Raw genomic sequence first — 22,821 nt, forward strand, 5'->3', positions numbered from 1 at the left:
CAAAACTGCTATTATAAAATATTACAATATTATTTTATTATTTTATACGTAATATAAAAGATTGAAAATTAAAAAAAAAATTTCTTTGTGTAGCTATTTCCTGTCAGGATTGAAAGAGAAAAAATAACTCTTTAAGATTTAAAAAACGAAATTCAAGATTTAATATTATTACTAATAATGTGAAATATAATTTAAAAAGTGTTAAATTATAATCCAGTTGTTGGTGCATAATATGTTTTGTTTAAATATAGGAGCTTAGAGTTATTTTATAACAAAGAAATCTTCTAAAATTATACATATTATTACAGTATGTAACAATTCTTGCCTATAAAATTAAATATATTATTTTATATTACCTTTATTTTATAATTCGAATATCGCGAATCCTCACAAAGAAATTGATAGATATATAAATAGTTATTTTTTAATAATATACAAATATGTATTACATATATATGTGTCAATATACATCATTTTTTAGATTTAGATCTATAAGAAGAGAGAATCCAAACAATATAAATTTTATATTTTATATCGATATATGACATCGATAGATATCGATATATGTCCATTGAAGACATATTCTCATGACATTATTTTTAGGACGGGTTTTCAACAAAACTTAGTAACATTTCCCTAAAGAAATTCCCTAGTAAGTAGCCAATCGTTGACAAGCTCATATATAATATCTTGGCCAGCTTTTACTAGGCCGTACAGCAGCGCCGTGCATCCACTTTTAGGAATTGGAACTACGTATCCACATACACTTTTCGATACCATCGATTATTTGGTTCATGTCCGTGCTAATCTTATGGACAGTCTATATATTCAGTATCTATGGATACGAAGCAAGAGCGAAGCAGGAATCGGGCTCGCAGTGTGAAAGCGATCTTGCTTTGACGTTCGTTTTCATAGACAAAGGTAACGTACATTGATAAGAATCGATGCACGTTGATCTCGTAAACAACCGAAACCAAACGTCGAGATCATACGTACGCTGAATTATCGCATATATACATTACTATGGCAATTATATCCCATCACTCCTCTTACCAGTCATTGCATTACGTCATATAGCTGTTGATACCGCAAGGCGATAAGGTCTTCCTCGCGAATGTCATTTTATTTCCTCCTCCTTTATTTTAGCATGCGAGTTAAGTTCGTTCGCTTTAACCTGCAATTGTATGTCGTAGAGATGCAATTTTAACCCGATAGGATTATTCGAAAAATGTTTATCGATTGTGGTTTATTTCAACGTTATAATCGCTTTGTATAAACTTATATATACATGTAGTTTGAATTTACAGAGCGACACCGGGACAATCATGAACAAAGATGAGCACTACGAGGTAATAGACGAATGTACGGGAGAGAAGACGCCTGAAACAGTTGAAAGTACTACTCGGACAGAGGATGTCGAGGATACTTGCCCAAAGACAGACAGTACCACGCAACAACAAGAGCCTGAGACTAATAATGGTGCGACAAAAATGCAATTAAAGTGTTGTATATAGAACATTTTTGATAATTAATTTAATTGATTTTATCTAGCATATTAGATATATATCGTATATTATTGTATAATTTGTAATTTAAGATTACGTAACATTTTTGAGAGAAGCGTTCTGTAATAATTTATCATTTATATTGTATCATCAAAATGTGTTTATTGTATTGCAGGCAATACGAATTCTCGTAACGACGACATTGATAAACCAGTTCCGATGGAGGTAGAGTGCGATCAGGAATTAAACAATGATGCTACTGATTTTACTGCTGATATCAGCTTAGATCAGATGGATACGCAGAAGGAAGTGACGGATGAAGATGTGATGCATCATCTGGATGTGATAGAAAATATTGAATTGGATCCCGAAACCTTTGGTGTAGATCAATCTATGAAGGAAGTTAGTCAATCTGAATCTTCTATAATAGGAAAAGAAGATCAGGAGCAAGAAGAAGTAACAGTGATTGATGAACCTACCGAGCAAAAGTGGTATGAGAAAAAGGTAATATTGTGTATAATCTCATACTTTTTAAACTGAATTAATTAAAAATTTTATAAAAAGACATGCTCCAAGTTATATAAAAATTAATTTTTTTAGATTGTAGAGAAAGAAGCACTTTTGAGAGAGAGATTGTCGAAATTAGCTCGAGTGTTATCAGTTTCTTATCCTTCTTATGAAAAATGGTTAGAAAGGATAGAAAAAATAGAGGGATCCCCCATGTGTAAGATAGATCCGCCTCGACGTTGTTCATTAATTAAACCACACACCAATCGTTGGAAGTTTCTATGTGAGTATAAAAAAAGATAATATCTTTAAAAGATCTCGATATATTGCACTTTATTTCATTTATATCTTAAAAGCACAACATAAAAATATCAAACTATTTGTTCATTTATCAACAGTTATGCAATTAGTTTCTGAATACATATATATTTTAAGTTCTTTTAATTTAAGAATGTATGGTTTACATTTTTACATTAATAGTATATTCACATATTCTATTAGAGTATTATCATTTTAAAACAATTTCCAGAATAATAATAATAATAATAAATAGAATTATCTGTCTAATAAGTATATTTGTCTGCTCCTTATTTTTTTATGAGAGATTTATTTATAGATGTAACATTTTCTTTTCCCTTTATAGCCTTTTAACTCTCAAACACAATTATAGATTTATACAGAAATTTAATATACTGTATATGTGTGTAGCTGTAAGAAACTATATCTCTTTCTAAATTATTTAACATTTTTTTAGAAATCTTGCTTCAATTTGGTATCAGACTCTTATATATTTATTAAGCCTTTGATGAACAATCAAGTTTTTATTTTAAAAATTTAATTGTTTTTATATAACATAACTCTATAGACATTTATAATATAATACATAATATAATAAGAGTTAAAAATATAATGAGAAACTTTATGCAGTGCAATTGTGAGTCTAATCCATCAAAGATTTAATAAAATCTCTTAACTAGAAATATTGTGAAAAAAAAAGATATACAAAATTTGATATCTTCTATAATATAACTAAATAATAATAATAAATAATGCAATGAGTTATATACATGTGTGAATGGTATGTGCAGGTAGTAAAAAACATATACAGATCCCGATAAAGGAAGAGGACAATCCAGGTTCCTCTAATAAAAAATGTTTCAAAGTAGTCTGGCGTCTTGAACCGATGGGAGCAGGAGGTGTTAATACTGATAATTTGGCAGAATTTCCATCTTTTGTATTGAATGCTGTCAAGGTAAATTTATTAGAAAAAGTTTATTTGTTTTGTTTCTTTGTATATAGCTTTTTTTATAGTGATAAAAAAACAAACAAACTTTTTCCTCAATTTATATTTTTGGTGCATGGATGCAGTTTAATACATAAAATTTTTAGTTTTTTATTTAAGGCATACATATATGCATTCATAAACATTTCTTATTTTGCAAAAACTGAATGATTTGAATTTAATTATAGACAATAATCAATAATCATATATATGTTATATAAATTTCTGCAAAATATAAAGTATTTCTATTTAACACGTATCTAACATGTATAAAATTATAATGAAGACAATACTGTCTTGTGACAAAGTAGATAAATAATTTTATCAAACACTTAAATGCTATTATATAAAATAACAAAATATATTTCTAAAATAATATACAGTAAAATTAATTCTATAAGGATATGCAATTATATACATACTAAAATAAGTCTTCGGAAGTTGCTATTATATATGTGATAGGATGATTGCATTCAAAATCCAGATGTTGCTAATATCGCAACAGGATTGATAATACAGATACAATAAGAAGAAGAAAATAAAATTGAAATTTAAATACAATAATATACATGTGCACATAAGATGTAATGTAATGAATGAACTTGATAGAAATTCATCATTGAAGATATACAACATTCTCTTCATATGAAGAAACTTATATGTATATATTATATATATATATATATATATATAACAAATATATATATAATATATATAATAAATACCTTACGCAAAATGTGTGTGTGTGTGTGTATTGTATTGTGTGTGCAATATAATACACGGCATCATCATTACAAAGCATAATGAATATCAGATGCATATCTTCTGATACACCTTTACATCATATAAGCATGAACGCATTTTTTGACAGAAAAGAGAAAAAAATGATGATAATTGACATGCATACAGCACATATTAATAATCAGAATTATTTATACTGTGATGCAAATAATGCAACTTCGAAAGTATTACGGTTTAAATAGCAAGACTACGATATGATATGAACAATGAACAGAATGCACACGCAATGGCAATGGGTTTAATTACATAAAATGGAAACACTCAGAATGTGTTTATATAGTTTTAGACTATCTATTGTATATATTATAAATTTAATTGTAAATTAAATCCATATATAGACAAGTGTGCAAGTTTATCAATTTATAAAATAAACTTGTGAAATACATTAATAACAAAATGATAAAAGTGCAATAATTTATTGATGTGTAACATGAAAGTAATTATAATAATTGATATGTTGTTGCAATTTGATCATTCTAATACATGTATATATGTATATATATGTATATATCATTCTAAAAAAAAAATATATATATATATAAACCTAAATATATGCAACAGTATCAGACATAATTAAAATTACATAATAATGGCTGTAATTGATATATCAATGATTATTGATATACAGATATTTGAAGATTTTCTGCAAACAACGATATCAATTCAAGATGCGATAACTTTTAATGAGAATCCAGATGATACATCTATGGATGTGGATTCAAAGAAAGCTACAGGACAATCTAACAGAAAAGAATGGTCGTGGTTATTAGTACGTTGCAATAGCAAAGATGAGCTCATGCTTTTTGCAACCGGAAAGAATATCAATCACACCACCATGAATCGTTTGAAGCAGATATATGAGTCCGGTGCGGGGAAGAATTGTAATGTCAAATCCCTTTACTGCAAATCGATAAACAAGTAAGAACCTCGACAAGATGAAGAAGCTTTGCTTCTAAAAAAAAGCAGAAATCTCTGCATATGTCACTGCATTCGTTTCAGATACGATGATAGCGCTATTACAACATTCTTGACAGGAGCGCAGGCTCTAAATGAAGTTGTGGGTAATTTAAAAGTACAGCTTACGCCAAAGACAAACTTTTGGTCTAACGCTGCTGGTGCGTGGAATGTCACCAAAACCGTCGCTGATATGCTTAAACCGACGCAAAAAACAACAGTACTCGAAGTCGGTTGTGGAATTGGTGTGATCGGACTTACAATAGCATCTGTAAGTACATGTGCGACTTGTGACGAGATATGCATGTAAGCGCGAACGCATTATTAAGCAAATCAAATGAAACAATATATGACGTTATTATCCTAACGTCAAAGTTATTATATAAACAAACCAAATTAATATGATACAGAACAATTAATATGTCATTGCATATTTATAACAGAGGTGTCGAGAAGTGATAGGAATTGATTCACCTTCGGAGATAGAAGAAGCTAAACTAACATGCAATTTGAACAATGTGTATAACGTGTCTTTCATAGCGGGATCTGCGTTCGAAGTCGTGAATAAGCTAAACGCTGCGCGTGATTTACACAATAAAAATCGCGTGACTTACAGCATAGTCAACGCGAACACCAATATGGGTAGAGGTATGAAAAACATTCTTTTTTTTTTTTTTAATATTTTATTAATATTGGCGATTAATCAATAAGGATTAAAATTTAGCGCGCGTGTTCCGGTCACAAGGACATTGTCCTTCGATAATAAAACTTTAAAGTTTGATGATATCTTTTAGCCATTGAAGTAATGACAGCTTTACGAAAAATTACCTCTCTACGACGTATCGTGATGGTCACCACATTGACAAAACAATCGGTCCGGGCGATATTAGAACTTGCACGACCTATAGAAGGTGATTTTAATCCGTCGTGCCATCCGTTCATGCCGGTTCGTGCATGCGTCGTCGACATATTGCCTAACGGGCCCCATTTCGAAGCAGTTATCCTAATGGAACGTAGATTCATGCATAGACTCACGCAGCCGTGGTTCCTCAAGATGCTGGACGAGGAGAGTAAATCGTTGGATAACACTAGAGAATTAGAGAAGAAAATAATAATTAATGACCCAACTGAAAGTGCCGATGTACAATTAAGGAAGAATCCATTAGCGAAAGTCGAACTTGAGAAAAAATCCAAATTCTTAGGCCTCTCGAAAAAGGCAACTTTCACGAAAAGCGGTTCAAGTTCACCGGTGAAGGGTAAAATAAAATTGAAGCGAGATCATTCGCCCGAGATAATAGAAATACCTAAAAAAGTGAATAAATTTGAAAAACCTGGATTTAAACCATGGCAACAAGGTAAGTTTGATAATATAAATATCTAATTAAACATCTTATATACATCTCTATAATATATAACTTTTTTTTTCTCATTAATCAGATGCTGCTGCTAAGAAAAAGAATTGGTTCCATGAAAACTCGGCACTTCGCATTAATCCGTTATTCGAGAAAAAGACGAAAGAGAATAAAGAACAAGTCGATTTGAGGAAAAAGTTGTCGAGCAACCGTATTGATGCGGACTTGATACAAAAAGTGAATGAAAGTCGAGAAATTCTCGAAGCAGCGAAAGAGAAATTAAGCGGTCCATCTCCTACGGTTGACGTGACGACCGCTAAAGAAATAAAAAATGTCTTAAGTTTGGTTCTCGATCAAACCAATAAGCTTCAGAATCAATTGCCACGTTCAGTGTGGGATCGTATCGCCCCGCCCGAGACCGATCAGCTTCACGTAAAGAAGGAATTCGATGACGATCCACTGTTAAAAGGTCGATTTGTACAAGAGACCCGGGCTCAGGATATCGTTATTACTGCGCCGAATAAGGAATATTTGGAGACCGAAGATCATAAACCGAAATTCAAGAAGTATCACAATTTGGCACCGCTAGAGCCGGACACGGTGATGCCGATGTCGATAAAATCATTATCCAATAACAGAGGTAGGCAACAGAATCAAGATTCCAATTCTTGGAATAGGAATAAAAACTTCGATAAAAATCACTGGAACGACGCGGGATCCAGGAAGCCGGCGGCTTCCCCGATGAAGAGACCGGATCTGTCATTTAGACATCGAACGTCACCGTCGAATAGATTTTCACCGAAACGTCCACTATTGTCACCACCCAGACGCCAATGTTCGCCGCCTAGGAGACATCTCCCTCCGGACAGGCCGTACGAAGTACACGATTCTTCTTCACACCGTGAATATTCGCCCCAGAGGCGACCAGCCTCGCCGTTAAGGCATCACATGGCGTCTTCGTCCGGTGGTAGACTCCAAGTTAGTCCACCGAGACGTCCGTTTTCGTCGCCCAATCGAGCTCCTATGTCTCCGCCGAGGCGACAAATGTCACCGATGCCCAGACGATCGATGACCGGCCGGATATCACCGATAGTACGATGTCACATGTCGCCGCCGAGGCCACAAATGTCTCCACCGAGACGACAAATGTCACCGGTAGGACTGTACGATGCGAGACAGCTGTCTCCCGACCCGAGGAGACCGATATCCCCTATGAGACGACCGATGTCGCCTATGGGTCATCAGATGTCCACAGACAGAAGACCCGTCTCGCCAGTCGGCAGAATGATGTCGCCGTCAAGAGACATGATGCCTCCACCCTCCAGGCATCACTCGCCCAGCATGAGACGCTTCTCGCCGCCGAGATGCCAGGGGTCCCCGCCTCCTAGACGTCAAAGTCCGCCGTCGAATAGATTCGCGGACGAATGGGACATACCTAGTCGCGGCGCCATCGAACAGAGCAGCACTTGGCAAAGATCCATGAACGACAGATCCGAGAACGTTTGGCGTAACGAGAGACAATCGACAACGAACTGGCAGGGTTCGTCCAATAACGATAGATACGCCAAGCCGGCTAACCAAGAGAAGCCTTGGGACAGCAGAGATTCTTCCACATTCCACGGAAATTCGTGGGGCCCGAAGCAACCGCTCGCAAAATCCGGTATAAAGGAACCGTGGCAGGTCTCGGACAATAGATGGTCCGGTTCGACCAGGTCAGGAACCAGCGGCGAAACCTGGAATCGCAGCAAGGAGAGTCTGGGTGGTCGCAACAAAGAGCCTTGGATGATGAACGCGGACAAACCGCGAAACTCCATATCATCGTGGGATCAGTCTAATGACTCCTGGAATCAAGGAGACAAGGACGAGTGGAACGATCTGCCGGAAGACGCACGAGATCCCTGGGGCGACGAGGGTAATAATCTCGGGATGAAGGAAAGATGGATGAATCTTGATAAACAGATGGCATCGTCGTCCGGTTGGTCGAGAGAGGCCGACAAGGGGGATTCCTGGACCAAGTCCAAGGACAATTGGCAGAACAAACCGCAAGCTTTTCCGACAAAACCGGGTCAGAACAGCGGTAATCCGAATATGAACGAATCGCGCTGGTTACCTCTGAACGATGTGAATAAGAAAGTACCATTATCGTCCAATTGGCAGGGAGGAGGTAACAATGTTGCAGCATGGCAGCCATCGAACTATAATAACTTTTCATCGCAATCGCAATCGCGGTCTTTTATGACCAATCGACGTTAAAACGAGAGACGTTTTAATGTTACACTGAATTAATAATGATGATTTAGACTTTACATTTATAATTATTATCTCGAAAACTTTTCAGTTTGTGACACGAAGAACGCAAGTTTCCTTTTGGTTCTATATTGTTATATTATAGAGTAACAAGTATGTGTTGATAAGTTAAATAAAATAATATAAGTTGCAGAATATGTACGTTAAAATATATGTTAGAATAGTTGTCTCTCTTTATAATGTGAGTTGGATTGTGAAAATGGCAATAGTGCTTTTTTATATTTCCATCATTCTCGTTCCAAGTGATATACATAATACAGTGATACATATTTTATTATTAATTTAGTTATTTCGATAAAAATTTTTTTCTTTTCAATATTTTCAGACATATTCCTCTTTAGATAACAATTGATTGCATGACTTTTAGAGATATAAAAATAAACTGTACGTTTATATTATGAACATTGTACATACATAATTTTGCATAAACAAAGTTGAGATATCTATATGTATGAAATAATGGAATGTATCTCCCACTAAAGTATTTCTGAAAATAAATTGCATTGGAGTTTATGTATTATGTATGAAATTATGAAATAGGATATACGTGCCTATTATAAATAATCTAAATTATAACAGTGTGGTAAAATTAAATTAGCTTCTATCAAATATCATTTATTATATATTATTATATAATATTATATAATATAAATGTATATAATATAATATATAATTTTATATATTATATATTATAAATATTATTATATTATATAAATTATACATGTAATTAAATATATAATGCTCTAAATGTTTGTAAGTTTCCTATAAATATTCCAAAATCTAAAAAATAAGAAATTTATGCTTATACAACACATATAGTATTTTAGTATAATATGTGTGTATTAAACATATTTCTCTCTTTGCATAGAAATTATATTTATAAACAAATGCAGTTCGTATATATTTATAACATCAAATATAATTGTAATTTATAATATCAGATTGATTATTGTAATATTAATTATAATAAGATTATATATAAGATAAAAATATATGTATAAGCACATTGTTTTCAAATATAGCTTCTATTCTTCACTTCTTGTCACGTGACCGATTTTAGTTCGCATGTCCGAAGACGAGCGACACCCCTGCGTTTCCAAGATGGTGTTTATGTATCCAGAAGGAAGTAACCTGAACCGGTAACCACGAGAAATGTTCCTGACAAAGGTGAAAATCAATGTGACATTAATTCGAATCGATTGTAAATTAATCTGTGTTATTTAACCCTTTCGTCAGATACCATTTCTTCTCAAGAATATCGTCACTGGTGTCGTTCAATGTGACTCGGAACACGCCAGCGTTCTTGCGCGTAAATTTCTACGAGACAACGCGTCCTTCGTGAAATTTTCAACCTCGATACGACAGGATGAGCAGCAGCAAGACTCGACGAGGGAACAGTCGATTTTACTTTCGACGAACACGGTAAATTTTGTGAAAAATGTCATATTTTTGGATTTATTTAACATTCATACAAAAACAGAGTTGAAAACAGAGACTCTTCTTTCTTTAGGACACATCGGATAAATTATACAAGAAAATCGAGATTGAAGTCAGGGGAAATGATCCAGCGGTGTTGAAGAGCTATGGAGAATTTGCGACGATGGCTGCGAATCATTTAAATATCAATGTATGTAGAAAGTAAGTTCGCCAGTCATTTGACCTAACATTTGGCCAATTATTTGTGTCGGTGTATCAAAATGTCAAAATGTATCTTTATTAGTACAGCGCCACGTAAAGCTATCCATGAACGGTGGACGGTGCTGAAGTCTGCTCACGTTCATAAAAAGCATCGAGTACAATATGAAATCAGAACTTATTACCGTTACCTGGATTTTTTGAAACTAACTGGGTCGACAGCGGATACTTTTATAGAATATCTTCAGAGAAATTTGCCAGAAGGAGTGGCAATGAAAGTGACCAAGGTTAAAAATATTACAATTTTTTAAATGCAATATTTTTGTCAGGGATGTGCAAAATGGGTTTCCAAATTCATTTAAAATAGAAAATACAAAATGGTTGGAAGCTTTTGAAAATGCAAAATGATTTTTAGATACCCAATTAAAATAGAAAATGGAAAATAGGCATTTTTTAAGTGATTTTTTTTTAATAGAAATGGTTTTTTCAAATATTTATATTTATGTATATACTTATTTATTTATTTAAATTCTTATTTTTTTATTATTTACTTCTCACAATTATTACTTATATTTAAATTCTTATTTCTTTTTTTATTAAATTTCTATAAACTTTATAAACTTTCTTTATAAGCATTCTTTTATAAATTCTTTAAACTTTATATATTTTTAAACAAAAACTTACATAAATATGTATTTACACGTGGAATTACAAAAATGTTTATTATTGTTTACAAATAATATTGTTTACAAATAATATTTACTTAATGACTTATTTAATAACATTGTGATTATTATATATACATATTATTGATATCTCAATTAATTTTTAGTTTGCAAGAAAAATGCATTTCAAATGAAAAATGGGTAATAAAAACTACTTAAATATAAATGTAAAATAGTTTTTGAAAACATGTATTTTAAATACAAAATAGGCACTTTACATTTTATATTTCCATTTTAAATACATCTATTTCAAAAAATGCATCCCTGATTTTTGTTTACATGTTTCAATTTTTTCTATGTTTATTATTTTTATTATTTTTGCATCTTGTTTATCTAAGAATTTCTATTTGCAGGTTGAAATACAAAAGTTGCCAGAGAGTATAGTTGCAATGTGTAAAGTATAACTATATAAAACATATGAACAATTGTTTATATTATACAACCTGTTGTAGATAATTTCTTGATATGAATTATAAAGCAAAAATACGCTTGAAATGTATTTAATACAATATTCGAAAATAATCTCTCACATCTTATCGATAATAACATAAATAATATAATATAGTATAAAAGAATACGGGAATTTTTTTTTTATAAATTGTTGCTTGACAGAAAACTGCAGCGCGATTTTATTTAAATTATTACAATTAATTGTTATACGGATTACGTCAAGCATCGTTAGAAGGGTGTTAAGTTACAGGTTTGATAATTATTACACGCGGCGACGAGTCGATTTTTCTGCCCGATGCATCGTACGCAAGTTCCGGCAACGGGTTCTTTCTCTTGAAGGCCGACGGTCTGCCTTGCGGTACATCTATATTGAGGGTCCTGAGGGGTGTATCTGCCAAATGTTCGCCCGTGATTCGACGCGCGTGTCCGCTACCGCGTCTCCTCATATGGGTCATACGTCGATAGACACCGCTCGGAGTCTCGGATTGAGAAGCGTCTGCTAGAATCGTTGCCGTGAAAATCTCAGGATCTCTCTGTTTTATTTGCAAGCGAGAAGACGAATCGTCCTCGGTTTTGCGCGAGCTCGCACCTTCCCCGTTCCTGTGTCTCCTAATTAATTCCGCGGTAGCTGTACATCTGTGTAGTATGTATTCGTTGTCTGAAATGAAATTCTCATAAATTTTTAATTATCTATCATTCTTATCTAATTATATAATTATATATAAACATATATAGATCCGGTTTTATAAATCAACTCGATACGTTTATTTAATCATGTTTTTTTTATTATTTAATCGCGTGCATTGTGAGATGCAGAAACTGACTATGACGTAATGACGATTAATTATATTTAAATATTCGATAATCTCAATGACATTTTCTGAATATGTATGTATATGATTTTATGGAAACTTGCATTCAATAGAGGCAATAAATCGATGTCATATATATGTACATGTACATATTAGCTAAACAACATATCCGGAAAACGTATAAAAAAGATACTTATTAGTTTTAAAAACTTACATACATAATTCCGACAACGTCATAATCTTATCTGATCAAATATCAAATAATTATAATATTTATTTGTTTTTTTTAACTTACTTGAGCGTCTTGAGCGGTGACAACCCGCCAAAGAATCACGAGCCCAAATGAAGATTATTAAAATAACAGTCATCTTTTTTAGTATCATTATTTATCACTTGAGATCTTGACAAGTGGATGACCGGTTAAATGTGATGAAGAATTAAGTTAACATTCAGTAAATTTTTTACAGAGAGTTGAGCACACAGTTTGAATTTTATCCGGCGACTCTACGAGAGGAAGTCGTAGTAGCTACCGCGAGAGCTATCGATCGACTGTTCGCGAGGAAAAAGTCACGTCGCCGTAGAAGAGGGAACGAAACCGGACAAGAGCCGTCGAAGCCGAAGATGAGGTCGTTCGACTTTGTCGAGATCTTCTGTGCTACGATAGAGCGTAAAAGTACACACGTGCGCGCCGTAGTAGATGTTAAATTAATTGGCTCTCCGACAGAGTACATCAAGCAGGACCACTGCGAAGCAGACGGAAGAAAGACCGCGCGATGCCACTTTTTTTCTTGTTTCCGAGGTAAACCGGTTTGAAAGATGGACCAGGTCGAAAGTCGGCACATTGCGTACGAATTGTTCTTTCTTTTCTATGTCTGGTTTCCTTATAAGTCGTTTAAAAAATATATATTTATGTCAACATCAAAGCATGAAACACTTCAGTACGATCTTGGAAGTCTTTGAGTTTCTCTTGTACGTTCGAGATTATGTTCGCCGGGAAAGCGAAACTTCCGAGTAAAATCGAGCCTGATTTCGCACAGGATGACCTTCACAACCAGTTGCCACAATGTATCAAATCTAGTACGGTATTTTTAGATCTACAGGATACGTACGTTATTACGTTTCATGCAATGATGTAATGATGTAAACTTCGAAATATATATATAACTACGTATAAATTGATTTTTTTTTATTTTCTTATATTTATGGATTACAACTAGAAATATATAATAGATATATTTTTCTATTTTTATCTAACAAGAATATAAAAATACTATCTGTTAAAAAAAAAGAGAGGAGATGCACTGCTAAGATTACAAAATATGTAGAAAAAGTTAATTAACGAATAATGATCTATTGCTTCGGAAAATCTGCTTTGCTAAACGTGGAAAACATGTCCTTCATAAACGTCATTTAAGAAATTTTTCTGTTCATGTCAGGAGCATTATCAGAGGATGATCGTCTGAGCGGTTAATGGAAGAAGCATTAAAGGTAGAACCAGCTCCGGGCGACCCTGAATTTCTTTCCGATTTCGCGGATAGGATATCGTTCACTCTCCTCTGTAGAGAAACAGTGCATTCCAATTACAAAATTCTTGGATTACAAAAAGGATTTCACGCATCGAGTATTATAATATCGTTGAATCAGAAGGTAATTGACTTGCTGATTTTTATTAATATCTAATACAGTAATATCGAATAGCTACTTGTATATAAACGTCATTCGAGAAAGTCTGGAGTATCTATCATTAAAAAAAAATATGAATGATAAGAGAAATGACACAAATGATAAAAAATAAGTTATACACATGGGCGTCAACGCGTTGATTTAATGAGACCACACTTTAACGTAATCTATCGCGAAAGCAGTTTTTTCGCCATCGTCTTGTCTCCAGCTTGGTAGCCATTTGTTCCGAGAGTTCCAGAAATTTAACATTGCCTATAATTGAATAAAACCAATGTGTATATATTTTTTATGTAGCTATTTTAAAAATCAATCGCATTCTCTTTTATTTTAAAAGAATATCTTAAGAACAGAAACTAGGTATATGCAGTTATATCGAATGTATTAAAGGATTTATACCTTAGCACCTAGATTTCTCCATGGTTTTGACAATCCAGAACTGAGTGTATTATCCGGAAATACACGCACTCCACCCGCACCAACGCCGAGAGTAATATAGAACTATCATAAGAAAAAAATTATCAATTATACATATTCAAAATTATAAATTTTATATATATATATTCGGTATATATTTTATGTTTAAAATCAATTTGTGCCGTCGATATAAGATAACGAATGACATGAATATTCTAATAGGAAGATTACAATACTTGTTTACTATGCACAAGATTATATACATTCAAGAAACCGGACCAAAATGATATTCCGAGATTCGGTCATGGTTAAGGTCATTCATATAATAACTGTTTTGGTTTCTTGATCAATGAAACGAGCCGAAACCGTTTAAATCACAGTTGTATTGGTCACAGTTACGGTTTGTTAAAAGTTATGCTTTTTTCTTTTTTTTTTTGTTTCTCTATTAAATTTGATTATTCTTTATCTTTACAATTTCTATTTTTTTATATATAATTTATATTGCTAACTTTTTCTTTTCTATATATTATATCTGTTCCCAAAATTAAATTCTTTATTTATGATTCTGTGCTATATAATATTTCTAAAATTTTGATACAGTTACGATTTCGGTTTAACTAAAAAAAATCAAATATCGCAATTCTGTTCACAATTTAATCTAGAATGGAAAGAATTGTCTATATATAATTATATATAGTTACATATATTATAATTTAAATATGTATTATTATATATAGAATCTGTGTTCCTTCCCATATGTGTTCTCTTTCGCTTATATACTTTATCTGTTTCTGCATAAAAATAAGGAGAATAATTAAAAATATAAGAAAAAGAGAATATATATTATATATAATATATTTATATATTTGATCATGTATAAACGATTCCGGGAACTCATTGATTATTTCCGTTTTACAGCGATACTATCTGTATCAGTGCAGCAATAATAAAACTCACTGATCTTACCTCTTGATCGAACGGAGCATTTTTTCTGCCTGCGTTGGAACCGCTCATCCATCCTTCTTCGTCAGGTCTCACTCGGCCAATTTCCTCGCCATCGATCAAAAACGTGAAGCCGTCGCTGGTCCAGATCGTCGTGTATACGTGGAAATCCTGCGTCCATCGCGGTCCGAATTCGTGTATCTTCGACACGAGGATTTCCCGAACGTTTGAAGGTGGGCCTACTCTTATACCAAAATCCAATCTTCGAGCGTCGTAAATTTTCGAAACATCCGTGGCATTTACCAGGTTCTCGTTGCCGCGCGTCATACCCAAAAGAACCCGGCCACTGGCATAATTCGCACCATACGTAGAATATTTTGGCTCGAGCCACATTTCTGATAAAAATTACACAGAACGATATATAGTTTTTTATTTCTCTTATTTTTATTTAGCGCGATACATTCATTATATATATAAACTAATGAATACTATTAATATTTACTATAATAATTTGGATTATGCAATGTTATGATTAGATTCGCTCAAGAGAGTTCTTTAATAGCTTAATTTCTTTTTGAAAATCTATTTTGTAGAAAAAAATAACTATCTCAAATTGTCAAGAACAAAAAAGATTCAAAATTTCTCCCAGAAAATAAGAATTTTAAATCTAAATACTTACAATTAGCAAAAAACATGTAAACTAGAAGAAATTGATTGAAATGAAAAATTGACAGATTGACAAATTAATAAATGAGAAATTTTCTGACATTTTATGATGTCCGACGAAATATCACTTTGTTTTAGATTGCATAATATGTTTTTTTCAATTATCTTGTGCGTAACAAATCGCAGATTGTATATAATTACCTGGATATAGCCAATCGCCCCGAGGAAATCTCGCACGTATCTCGATTCTTCCGTATCGCAAAACGAAACGCTCTTTTGTAGTAAGACGCGCGGATATAACGGGCGGTAGAATGCTATAGGATAATGCTTGCCGCGAACATTCGTCAGAAATCGTGCTAGTACATCTAAAAACAAATAATAAATAGATTATAAATAGGATTATAAATAGAAAAAAAATATAGAACGAAAATTTGCATTAAGTAAAGAGAGATTTCTTACGTCGGTGACTAATATATTCACCTATTGAGTTGTAATCTTCCGAAAGCAGTCGCGTTCTCTCCATACGAATCCTCTAATATAATCGGCTTTATCATTAATTGACCATCGTCAATTTGCACGAGCTGCTGATGGTTTTCATTGTGATACACGCAGAACTCATAATCCTAATTTTAACAAAATTATCTTTATATATTCAATGAAAAAGAGAGGATACAAATATATATCAGGTATTCTAATCTTTTTTTATACTCATTTTTTTCTTAATGATTCAGAAATGATAGATGACCTCGAAATCACTCACCGGGGTTAGAGGCATCTTTATTTCGCGTTTCCATAATGACGCGTTGAAAAAGTTGAAATTATCTTCAAGCAATAGCCGACCTACGGACGGAATTTCATATCTCGACGTAGTAGAACTCCATGTAGTTTCTTGACTGTCAGTTTCTTGGTTTTTCACTGCTATCAATCCGAGAGATACGTTATCGTAAAAATACAGTTACTTCGTTCATTAATTGCTGTGTTTATGTAAATAATCTTACGGGAATGCGTCCACGTCTGGACGTTGCTCGTGTATTTATTCCCATCCACTTGCGCATAAATCCAATAGTGAAGTACATCTCTCTTTTTTACGGTCACTTCCGGATCCTCGAAAATCCAGCGGCCGTTTGTCGCTAAATAAACATTACCGGCTACCTCGCCGTATTCGTTTGTGCGAATTGCCTTATTCACGTTAGCGTGGAATCCGAATAATCTTAAGCCCGGTGAATCTATTAATCATAATGCATTTCTAAATATAAAAGCAATTGTTTTCTTTTATTTTAATCTTATTTTAATCTTAAAGTCACACTACAATTCGTAGTTTACAATATAAATGTATTCCTAATATTTTTCATTATTTAATTAGTCTTTATTATTATTTTGCACAATTTTACACACATATACATATATGTATATACATATATGTGTTCTCTTATAAAGACACAATTAAAAGTTTAAAATATAATATTAGATGCGATATTATAATTAAAGAAGTTGTTTTTTGCGATTTAAAACTTTTTTAGAAATTGCATATAGAGTCATTATAGGTCATTAGGTCGATACTACATGTGATAAAATGATATTTAGCGTTAAAATGAGATACGTCAGCACTCCAAGAAAAACCGCTTAATATTACACGCTTCTTACATTTACATAACGATCAATCTTGGTCACCCCAGGGAATCCCTAAAGAAAATGATTGAAACGCAGATTCATATACTTGTCCACGTTAATAATTAATGATTGATAATGTTAATAACTTTGATAATTAATTATTAAATTGAACATCAATATTGCTTAAAAGATGGACAATCGTAAAATATATTTATGTTAGTTTATAATTCTCAAATAAAAAACACGTGGTTTTGATATTTGAGACAATCATTCGTTTTGACATGACCCTGGCGATGCTTTTGATAATAAACACTGACGATGATTGCGATGTATGTGTATACGCGCATTTGTACTATATAATTATCGTAATTGAGTCATCTGCTGTATTTGAGATATAATTCTGTCCGAAACATTTTTTTATAAATTCGCAGTTAGTTAAGCAAATTATTCGATATTTTTATAATTTATAGCGTTAATCGCTAATCCAATATTTTTACATCATATTATATTATTTTATAAACTATATTTTAAATATATATAAAATACCAACATTTTACATGATCAGATTACAACATCATTATTATGACAGTTTGACAATAAATGCATGTAATAATTTCTTGATCGCAATTTAATTAAATTTATAAAAACAATTATTTTTTACAATAATTTTTCAACGAGTTAAATGATGCTTTGTAATTTGAACTTGTAAGAGACTTTTATCGATTTAATTAAAAAAAAACATTTTTCGAAAAGATTAATACTTAATTAAAATAGTTACGTTCTTTTTCTTGGAGGGCTGTATAAATCTCAATATCAAACTTACCAGGTATAGAAACTCGAAGGCCTTGCGGCTTTAGTACTTCGAAGGTCGGAGCTGGTAGCACGTAGGGAAACACCGGTTTCGCGAATATGCATGCTAATACGATCGTTAGCCGAAGTATCATCGCGAGATCAGTTCTGCGGGTAAACATGTTTATGATTGCCGATTCTCTTAAAGTGTCGCGATATTTATCGAGCGTCAGATTCGCGTGAAATTCAGAGAAAGACTGATATGTACATGCACGCACACTGAATGATTCGCTGATACTACTGCTAGTGTAATATGCATCGTGTCCCTCCTTGCTCGTCTCTTCTTTCTTTTATTCGTTGTAATCATGTAAATTCTGCCAGGCTCTGTTTGTCCCAGGGATTCCCTCGATAGATCATTATGTGAAATCATTCAAAATCCCCGGCTATCTTTAGTCATCTTCGCATATTAATTAATATTGTCATACGCATCTGTGTGAAAAAGGTCCTATGAAAATAATATATTATTATAAGTAAATATATTTATATTATAACGATATTTTCCTAGGTATATTAGTAAATATTGCATAATAATTATTCTCGGAAACTAAATTTGTCTCCTCTCTTTTTCTCACTTTATTATCATGTTCGCAAAATGTGTATCAAAACAATTAAAAGAAATAATTTCTGATTCCTCTAATATTTAAAGCTACATTGTAAAAAAAATCATTAAATCTAACAAAACTTTTGACAAAACGTATTTGACTGAAATACTAATATATGTTCAATTAACAAAATATTATTTAGTTGAACGGTTTAGTCAAGTTAACAAATTTTTTTTTACAGTGTATACGGTCGCGCGGAGTTTATTTGACAGAATTGTCATATTCTGACGCAACGTGACAGTTTCATCAAATGGATTCCGTGCGACCGTAGCTTGAAAAAAAATTTAATTTAATAGGAGTTATTAAATGTACGGAATTATTTCTCTTTTTATTTTATTATTATTTCTTTTTAACAAAGATTTGTTTTGTTGGATACTGATTTTGCTTTTTAGCAGAATTTCAATAAAATGATGTTTATTAATTAATGACAATATTGTAATAATTTTATTTATTATAACAATATTGTCATTATTTCGTTTAGATGCTCTTTTGAATATTTATTGAATGAGCTGCTGGACTTGCGCAATAGGCGCATTCTTGCACGCGGTGTGGACGTGTAAACATGTGTCAGATGGTTAGAAAATTTCGTTGATTAGCCGGAGAGTTTGTTTAATCGATAAAACTTCAAAGAGACTATTTATCATGTTGCCTATCGCGACGAGATCCAGCATAATCTCGAGGTTGTCTTGTAGCTTGTTAAATAAAAGTTTGATCAAAAAACGAATCGTCCAATTGAACAAATGCAAAAGTCACGTTCGAGGTTATGTTAACCTCAGTTCGACACATTTTTCGAAGAGAAATCTACGAACGACTTTATTACAATCGTCTCTAACTAATTTTAGTTCAGATACTGAGTATTCGACAGAATAGTGAGTATCTTTATATCAATCGTACTATTTTTTTTTTTTTTTTTTTTTTTTTAATTAATGTAATATTTGCTTGTGCTGTTGAAACATCAAAATTTATTATTTGTGTAATTTTATTAGCGCACTTAGCTCTGTGGAATACGAGAGGATCTGTGATGAAACTTTAGATTCATTAACCGAGTGCTTTGAGGAATTAGTCGAAGTAGCAGCACATCTGCCAGACGCAGATGTATCTTATGGAGTATGCGAGTTAAATAATCCATAATTGCCATTTGTGTGTGTGCGTGTAATAATATTTGCGAAATTTCTGTTGCAGGATGGCGTACTGACTGTAATATTTGGTGAGCCACATGGTACTTATGTTATAAATCGTCAGACGCCAAACAAACAAATTTGGCTCTCTTCTCCAAAATCTGGACCAAAACGTTACGATTTTATAAATGGTCGATGGATATACAAACGTGATGGCAAAACATTACATGAACTATTAAATAATGAGATACCAGTGATTCTGAGACATCAAGCATGCTTCGACAAATGTTCCTTTAGTGGCAAAAAAGAACAAGCTGTGTAAATGATTTTTCTTCTGAGAAATAATATCAATAGAAATTTAATTACGATAGCTGGTGTGAATCTACTATAATTCTCTTTATATAATTATATAAAGTGAAAGTTACTAGAGATTTTTGATTGATGAAAAAATTGTACACAAGACTAATATTAAAATAAGTGAAGAAAGTTTCTCAACAATATATGTATATACATATATATATAGACGCTACAGTGTAAAATTTATGTAAGTAATTTTAATATATCAAATAATCATGTATTGTAAAGTAAATTGAATTTTTATAATGGCACATATACGCTATTGTTATATAATTAATTATAGCAACATAGATACATTGCAACTAAAATATGCAAATTATTTAAAAAATAATGACAGGTACTATATAATACCATTTATTTTTACATTCTTTAAAATTAGTTACAAAAAAAATATATATAAAATTTCGGTTTCTTTTGTTAAATTATTATTAGATAATTATATATTGGATAACTTTGTTTTGTTAAAGCAAGATCAACATCCATCAAAATTCCATACATCCATAAAACTATATAAGAAAGAGCATTCTTAATTGCAATTACATTGCATATATATAGAATTTGCTTTATGCACAAAATTATGCATAATGAAATGATTAAATCGTTACTGTTTGAATATAATTATTTTCTTTATATTATTCGACAGAGAGCAAAAATGGAAATTATGGAAGATGGAAATTTGGTTGATCGCGTAAGAATTTTACTACAACGAGATATGCAATATTATCAGGTATTAATTAACACAAATTATTTGCCATTAATATATGTATAGTTAGTATTTTATATCTGTTTCCAAAAGGATACAAAAGCACTTTATTTCGAATTTATTATGTATGACATATTTAATTGTAAAAATGTTGATTTATTGACTGCGATCTTGAAACAAGAAAACACGTATGTGAATCGAACAATTCAATTATTTATCATTTTGTGGCAGATATACGATCTTTATCTTTATCTTTATCTTAAATAATAATTTAATAACGAATTTAATAGATATAAAACGTAAACTTAAATTAATGCAATATTATTTATATTGAAAAAATAAGATATGTAATTAAAACTCATCTCATATACTACGTGTAACATTGTAATTTGCGAAATGTAGGAAATGCAAACCGTTTTGAGAGAACCGCTATGTCTTCGCATCAGCGGCGGAAAACTTGATTTTCCACGACATGCTTCGTTCGCCGCGATAAAAATCGTCACATGGTGGGAAGCGGATTTCGTGGCCGCTTTTAAGTGCACTTCTGGTTTAAGCTCCGCCGAAAACGGAAGCGCATCCAGCGTCGACAGCGAGGACGGTGTCATTAAGCGGATCCAGCCCTCCGATTTCATTCTGCTCGTTGTTGACACCGCTGAACAATTGCTAGGTACATTTTATCTCGGTGACGAGAAATGAAATTTTTATATTGCAAATAAAAATATAAGTAGATTAATGGAATAGTAAATTAAAAAAAAATTTTTTTAAATTTATAAAAAAATATATATATATATTTATTTATTTAAACGCTAAACGCAGCTATTCTAATTTTATCACGTGTTAAATCTTTAAATTTCAAACATTTTTATCAATTTTTATCATTTGAAGATTATTATAAATTATAAATTAATTAAAAAATATATATACAAAGAGTTATGTTTCGAAGAGATTTAATTCGCACTAAAAGAGAATTCTCTTTTGAATTCGTGAAACAATACCGTAATTAAATCTTGGATTAAATTTCCTCTTAAGAAAATCGATTCTAAGTTAATTAAATAATACATTTCCGCTATTGACTCTCGTTCTCTTTTAATTTACTTTGTATATCTATCTCGACAAGAAAGCTGTGTTTAATTGATATGAATAAATTTTTGATAATGGCGCGATTTTCTTTCTAGAGACTTACAAACTTAGAAATATTCAGGAAAAGCATCGGGAAATAAAACGATATTTTTTCTTATTTTTTTCCATTTTTCAGAACACTTGCACATGTTGATTCAAGAATCCCTGGATCACGCCGATCTCACCGTGCTCACCGCCACTTTGGGTGCAGCAGCAGTGATACGAAATTGTTTATGGTGTTACATTCAACACGCAAAAGGAAAGATCACTTCTCAATCCAGGTGCTTCACATTATGAAAGCTGTAGCTCTTAATTATTTATTAATTGTATTTTTTTTTTACTTTTGAATCAGCCATCATATCTTTGATATGCCATGAATTTTTTTCTAAGGACGCAGCAGAATATCCGTAGAATAGATTTTAAGTAG

The 22,821-nt window shown here is 32.2% G+C and overlaps 6 protein-coding genes across 12 annotated transcripts in view; 4 read left to right on the forward strand and 2 right to left on the reverse strand.

The window, feature by feature from the left end:
• Window positions 1-9,221, forward strand: part of LOC145936944 (uncharacterized) — a 55,299-nt gene extending 46,078 nt beyond the window's left edge. Inside the window, exons 1-10 of one of the 3 annotated variants that reach the window (XM_083039631.1) lie at window positions 806-921; window positions 1,308-1,479; window positions 1,681-2,009; window positions 2,106-2,295; window positions 3,101-3,264; window positions 4,724-5,013; window positions 5,095-5,320; window positions 5,493-5,697; window positions 5,844-6,404; window positions 6,487-9,221. In XM_083039631.1, the coding sequence (XP_082895757.1) occupies window positions 1,326-1,479; window positions 1,681-2,009; window positions 2,106-2,295; window positions 3,101-3,264; window positions 4,724-5,013; window positions 5,095-5,320; window positions 5,493-5,697; window positions 5,844-6,404; window positions 6,487-8,654 (4,287 nt within the window). In that variant the 5' untranslated portion in view covers window positions 806-921; window positions 1,308-1,325 and the 3' untranslated portion in view covers window positions 8,655-9,221. Of the gene's footprint in view, window positions 1-805; window positions 993-1,307; window positions 1,480-1,680; window positions 2,010-2,105; window positions 2,296-3,100; window positions 3,265-4,723; window positions 5,014-5,094; window positions 5,321-5,492; window positions 5,698-5,843; window positions 6,405-6,486 lie in introns of those variants that run through there. The other 2 variants (XM_083039628.1, XM_083039629.1) reach the window with 2 other exon arrangements.
• Window positions 9,222-9,621: 400 nt separating this feature from the next.
• On the forward strand, window positions 9,622-11,563 carry Mrps10 (mitochondrial ribosomal protein S10). The gene is made up of 5 exons (XM_083039643.1): window positions 9,622-9,875; window positions 9,945-10,130; window positions 10,219-10,346; window positions 10,429-10,630; window positions 11,422-11,563. The coding sequence occupies exons 1-5, from the start codon at window positions 9,861-9,863 to the stop codon at window positions 11,470-11,472; spliced, it is 582 nt and encodes a 193-aa protein (XP_082895769.1). The 5' UTR covers window positions 9,622-9,860; the 3' UTR covers window positions 11,473-11,563.
• Window positions 11,564-11,581: 18 nt separating this feature from the next.
• On the reverse strand, window positions 11,582-13,139 carry LOC145936953 (uncharacterized). Its single transcript, XM_083039644.1, has 2 exons — window positions 12,626-13,139; window positions 11,582-12,176 (listed from the first exon to the last, which is right to left on the reverse strand). The coding sequence occupies exons 1-2, from the start codon at window positions 12,711-12,713 to the stop codon at window positions 11,758-11,760; spliced, it is 507 nt and encodes a 168-aa protein (XP_082895770.1). The 5' UTR covers window positions 12,714-13,139; the 3' UTR covers window positions 11,582-11,757.
• Window positions 13,140-13,978: 839 nt separating this feature from the next.
• On the reverse strand, window positions 13,979-18,747 carry LOC145936947 (beta-1,3-glucan-binding protein). 2 transcript variants are annotated; one of them, XM_083039639.1, is made up of 8 exons: window positions 18,470-18,747; window positions 17,034-17,261; window positions 16,796-16,950; window positions 16,516-16,658; window positions 16,237-16,400; window positions 15,394-15,764; window positions 14,410-14,511; window positions 13,979-14,265 (listed from the first exon to the last, which is right to left on the reverse strand). In XM_083039639.1, exons 1-8 carry the CDS (start codon window positions 18,615-18,617, stop codon window positions 14,155-14,157), a joined length of 1,422 nt encoding a protein of 473 aa, XP_082895765.1. In that variant the 5' UTR covers window positions 18,618-18,747; the 3' UTR covers window positions 13,979-14,154. The 2 variants fall into 2 exon arrangements, with proteins under 2 accessions (XP_082895765.1, XP_082895764.1); XM_083039638.1 differs by having other exon boundaries at window positions 16,796-16,953.
• Window positions 18,748-19,619: 872 nt separating this feature from the next.
• Fh (frataxin) lies at window positions 19,620-20,689 on the forward strand. The gene is made up of 3 exons (XM_083039642.1): window positions 19,620-19,966; window positions 20,084-20,204; window positions 20,280-20,689. The coding sequence occupies exons 1-3, from the start codon at window positions 19,740-19,742 to the stop codon at window positions 20,535-20,537; spliced, it is 606 nt and encodes a 201-aa protein (XP_082895768.1). The 5' UTR covers window positions 19,620-19,739; the 3' UTR covers window positions 20,538-20,689.
• The window catches only part of LOC145936945 (uncharacterized), a 50,014-nt gene continuing 47,816 nt past the window's right edge, over window positions 20,624-22,821 (forward strand). For 2 of the 4 annotated variants that reach the window (XM_083039632.1, XM_083039633.1), the window contains exons 1-3: window positions 21,044-21,299; window positions 21,678-21,942; window positions 22,531-22,675. In XM_083039632.1, coding sequence (XP_082895758.1) covers window positions 21,138-21,299; window positions 21,678-21,942; window positions 22,531-22,675 — 572 coding nt within the window. In that variant the 5' untranslated portion in view covers window positions 21,044-21,137. Of the gene's footprint in view, window positions 20,760-21,043; window positions 21,300-21,677; window positions 21,943-22,530; window positions 22,676-22,821 lie in introns of those variants that run through there. The other 2 variants (XM_083039634.1, XM_083039635.1) reach the window with 2 other exon arrangements.

This window comes from Prenolepis imparis, unplaced genomic scaffold (assembly GCF_030444845.1).
Source record: "Prenolepis imparis isolate NDT839.2.m4 unplaced genomic scaffold, iyPreImpa1.0 SCAF_6, whole genome shotgun sequence".
Classification (NCBI taxonomy): domain Eukaryota; kingdom Metazoa; phylum Arthropoda; class Insecta; order Hymenoptera; family Formicidae; genus Prenolepis; species Prenolepis imparis.

What these genes read in the sequence shown, in the direction of transcription:
- Mrps10 (XM_083039643.1), top strand. An exon ending in TTTTACTTTCGACGAACACG is followed by an intron (nt 10,131 to 10,218) that starts GTAAATTTTGTG and finishes TTCTTTCTTTAG; the next exon opens with GACACATCGGATAAATTATA. An exon ending in TGGCAATGAAAGTGACCAAG is followed by an intron (nt 10,631 to 11,421) that starts GTTAAAAATATT and finishes TTCTATTTGCAG; the next exon opens with GTTGAAATACAAAAGTTGCC.
- LOC145936953 (XM_083039644.1), bottom strand. Translation starts at nt 12,713, where the DNA reads ATGATACTAAAAAAGATGACTGTTATTTTAATAATCTTCATTTGGGCT. An exon ending in TCACCGCTCAAGACGCTCAA is followed by an intron (nt 12,177 to 12,625) that starts GTAAGTTAAAAA and finishes ATTTCATTTCAG; the next exon opens with ACAACGAATACATACTACAC.
- LOC145936947 (XM_083039638.1), bottom strand. Translation starts at nt 18,617, where the DNA reads ATGTTTACCCGCAGAACTGATCTCGCGATGATACTTCGGCTAACGATC. An exon ending in CCAGACGTGGACGCATTCCC is followed by an intron (nt 16,954 to 17,033) that starts GTAAGATTATTT and finishes TCGGATTGATAG; the next exon opens with CAGTGAAAAACCAAGAAACT. An exon ending in GGAGAAATCTAGGTGCTAAG is followed by an intron (nt 14,266 to 14,409) that starts GTATAAATCCTT and finishes ATTCAATTATAG; the next exon opens with GCAATGTTAAATTTCTGGAA.
- Fh (XM_083039642.1), top strand. Translation starts at nt 19,740, where the DNA reads ATGTTGCCTATCGCGACGAGATCCAGCATAATCTCGAGGTTGTCTTGT. An exon ending in ACTGAGTATTCGACAGAATA is followed by an intron (nt 19,967 to 20,083) that starts GTGAGTATCTTT and finishes TAATTTTATTAG; the next exon opens with CGCACTTAGCTCTGTGGAAT. An exon ending in ACGCAGATGTATCTTATGGA is followed by an intron (nt 20,205 to 20,279) that starts GTATGCGAGTTA and finishes TTTCTGTTGCAG; the next exon opens with GATGGCGTACTGACTGTAAT.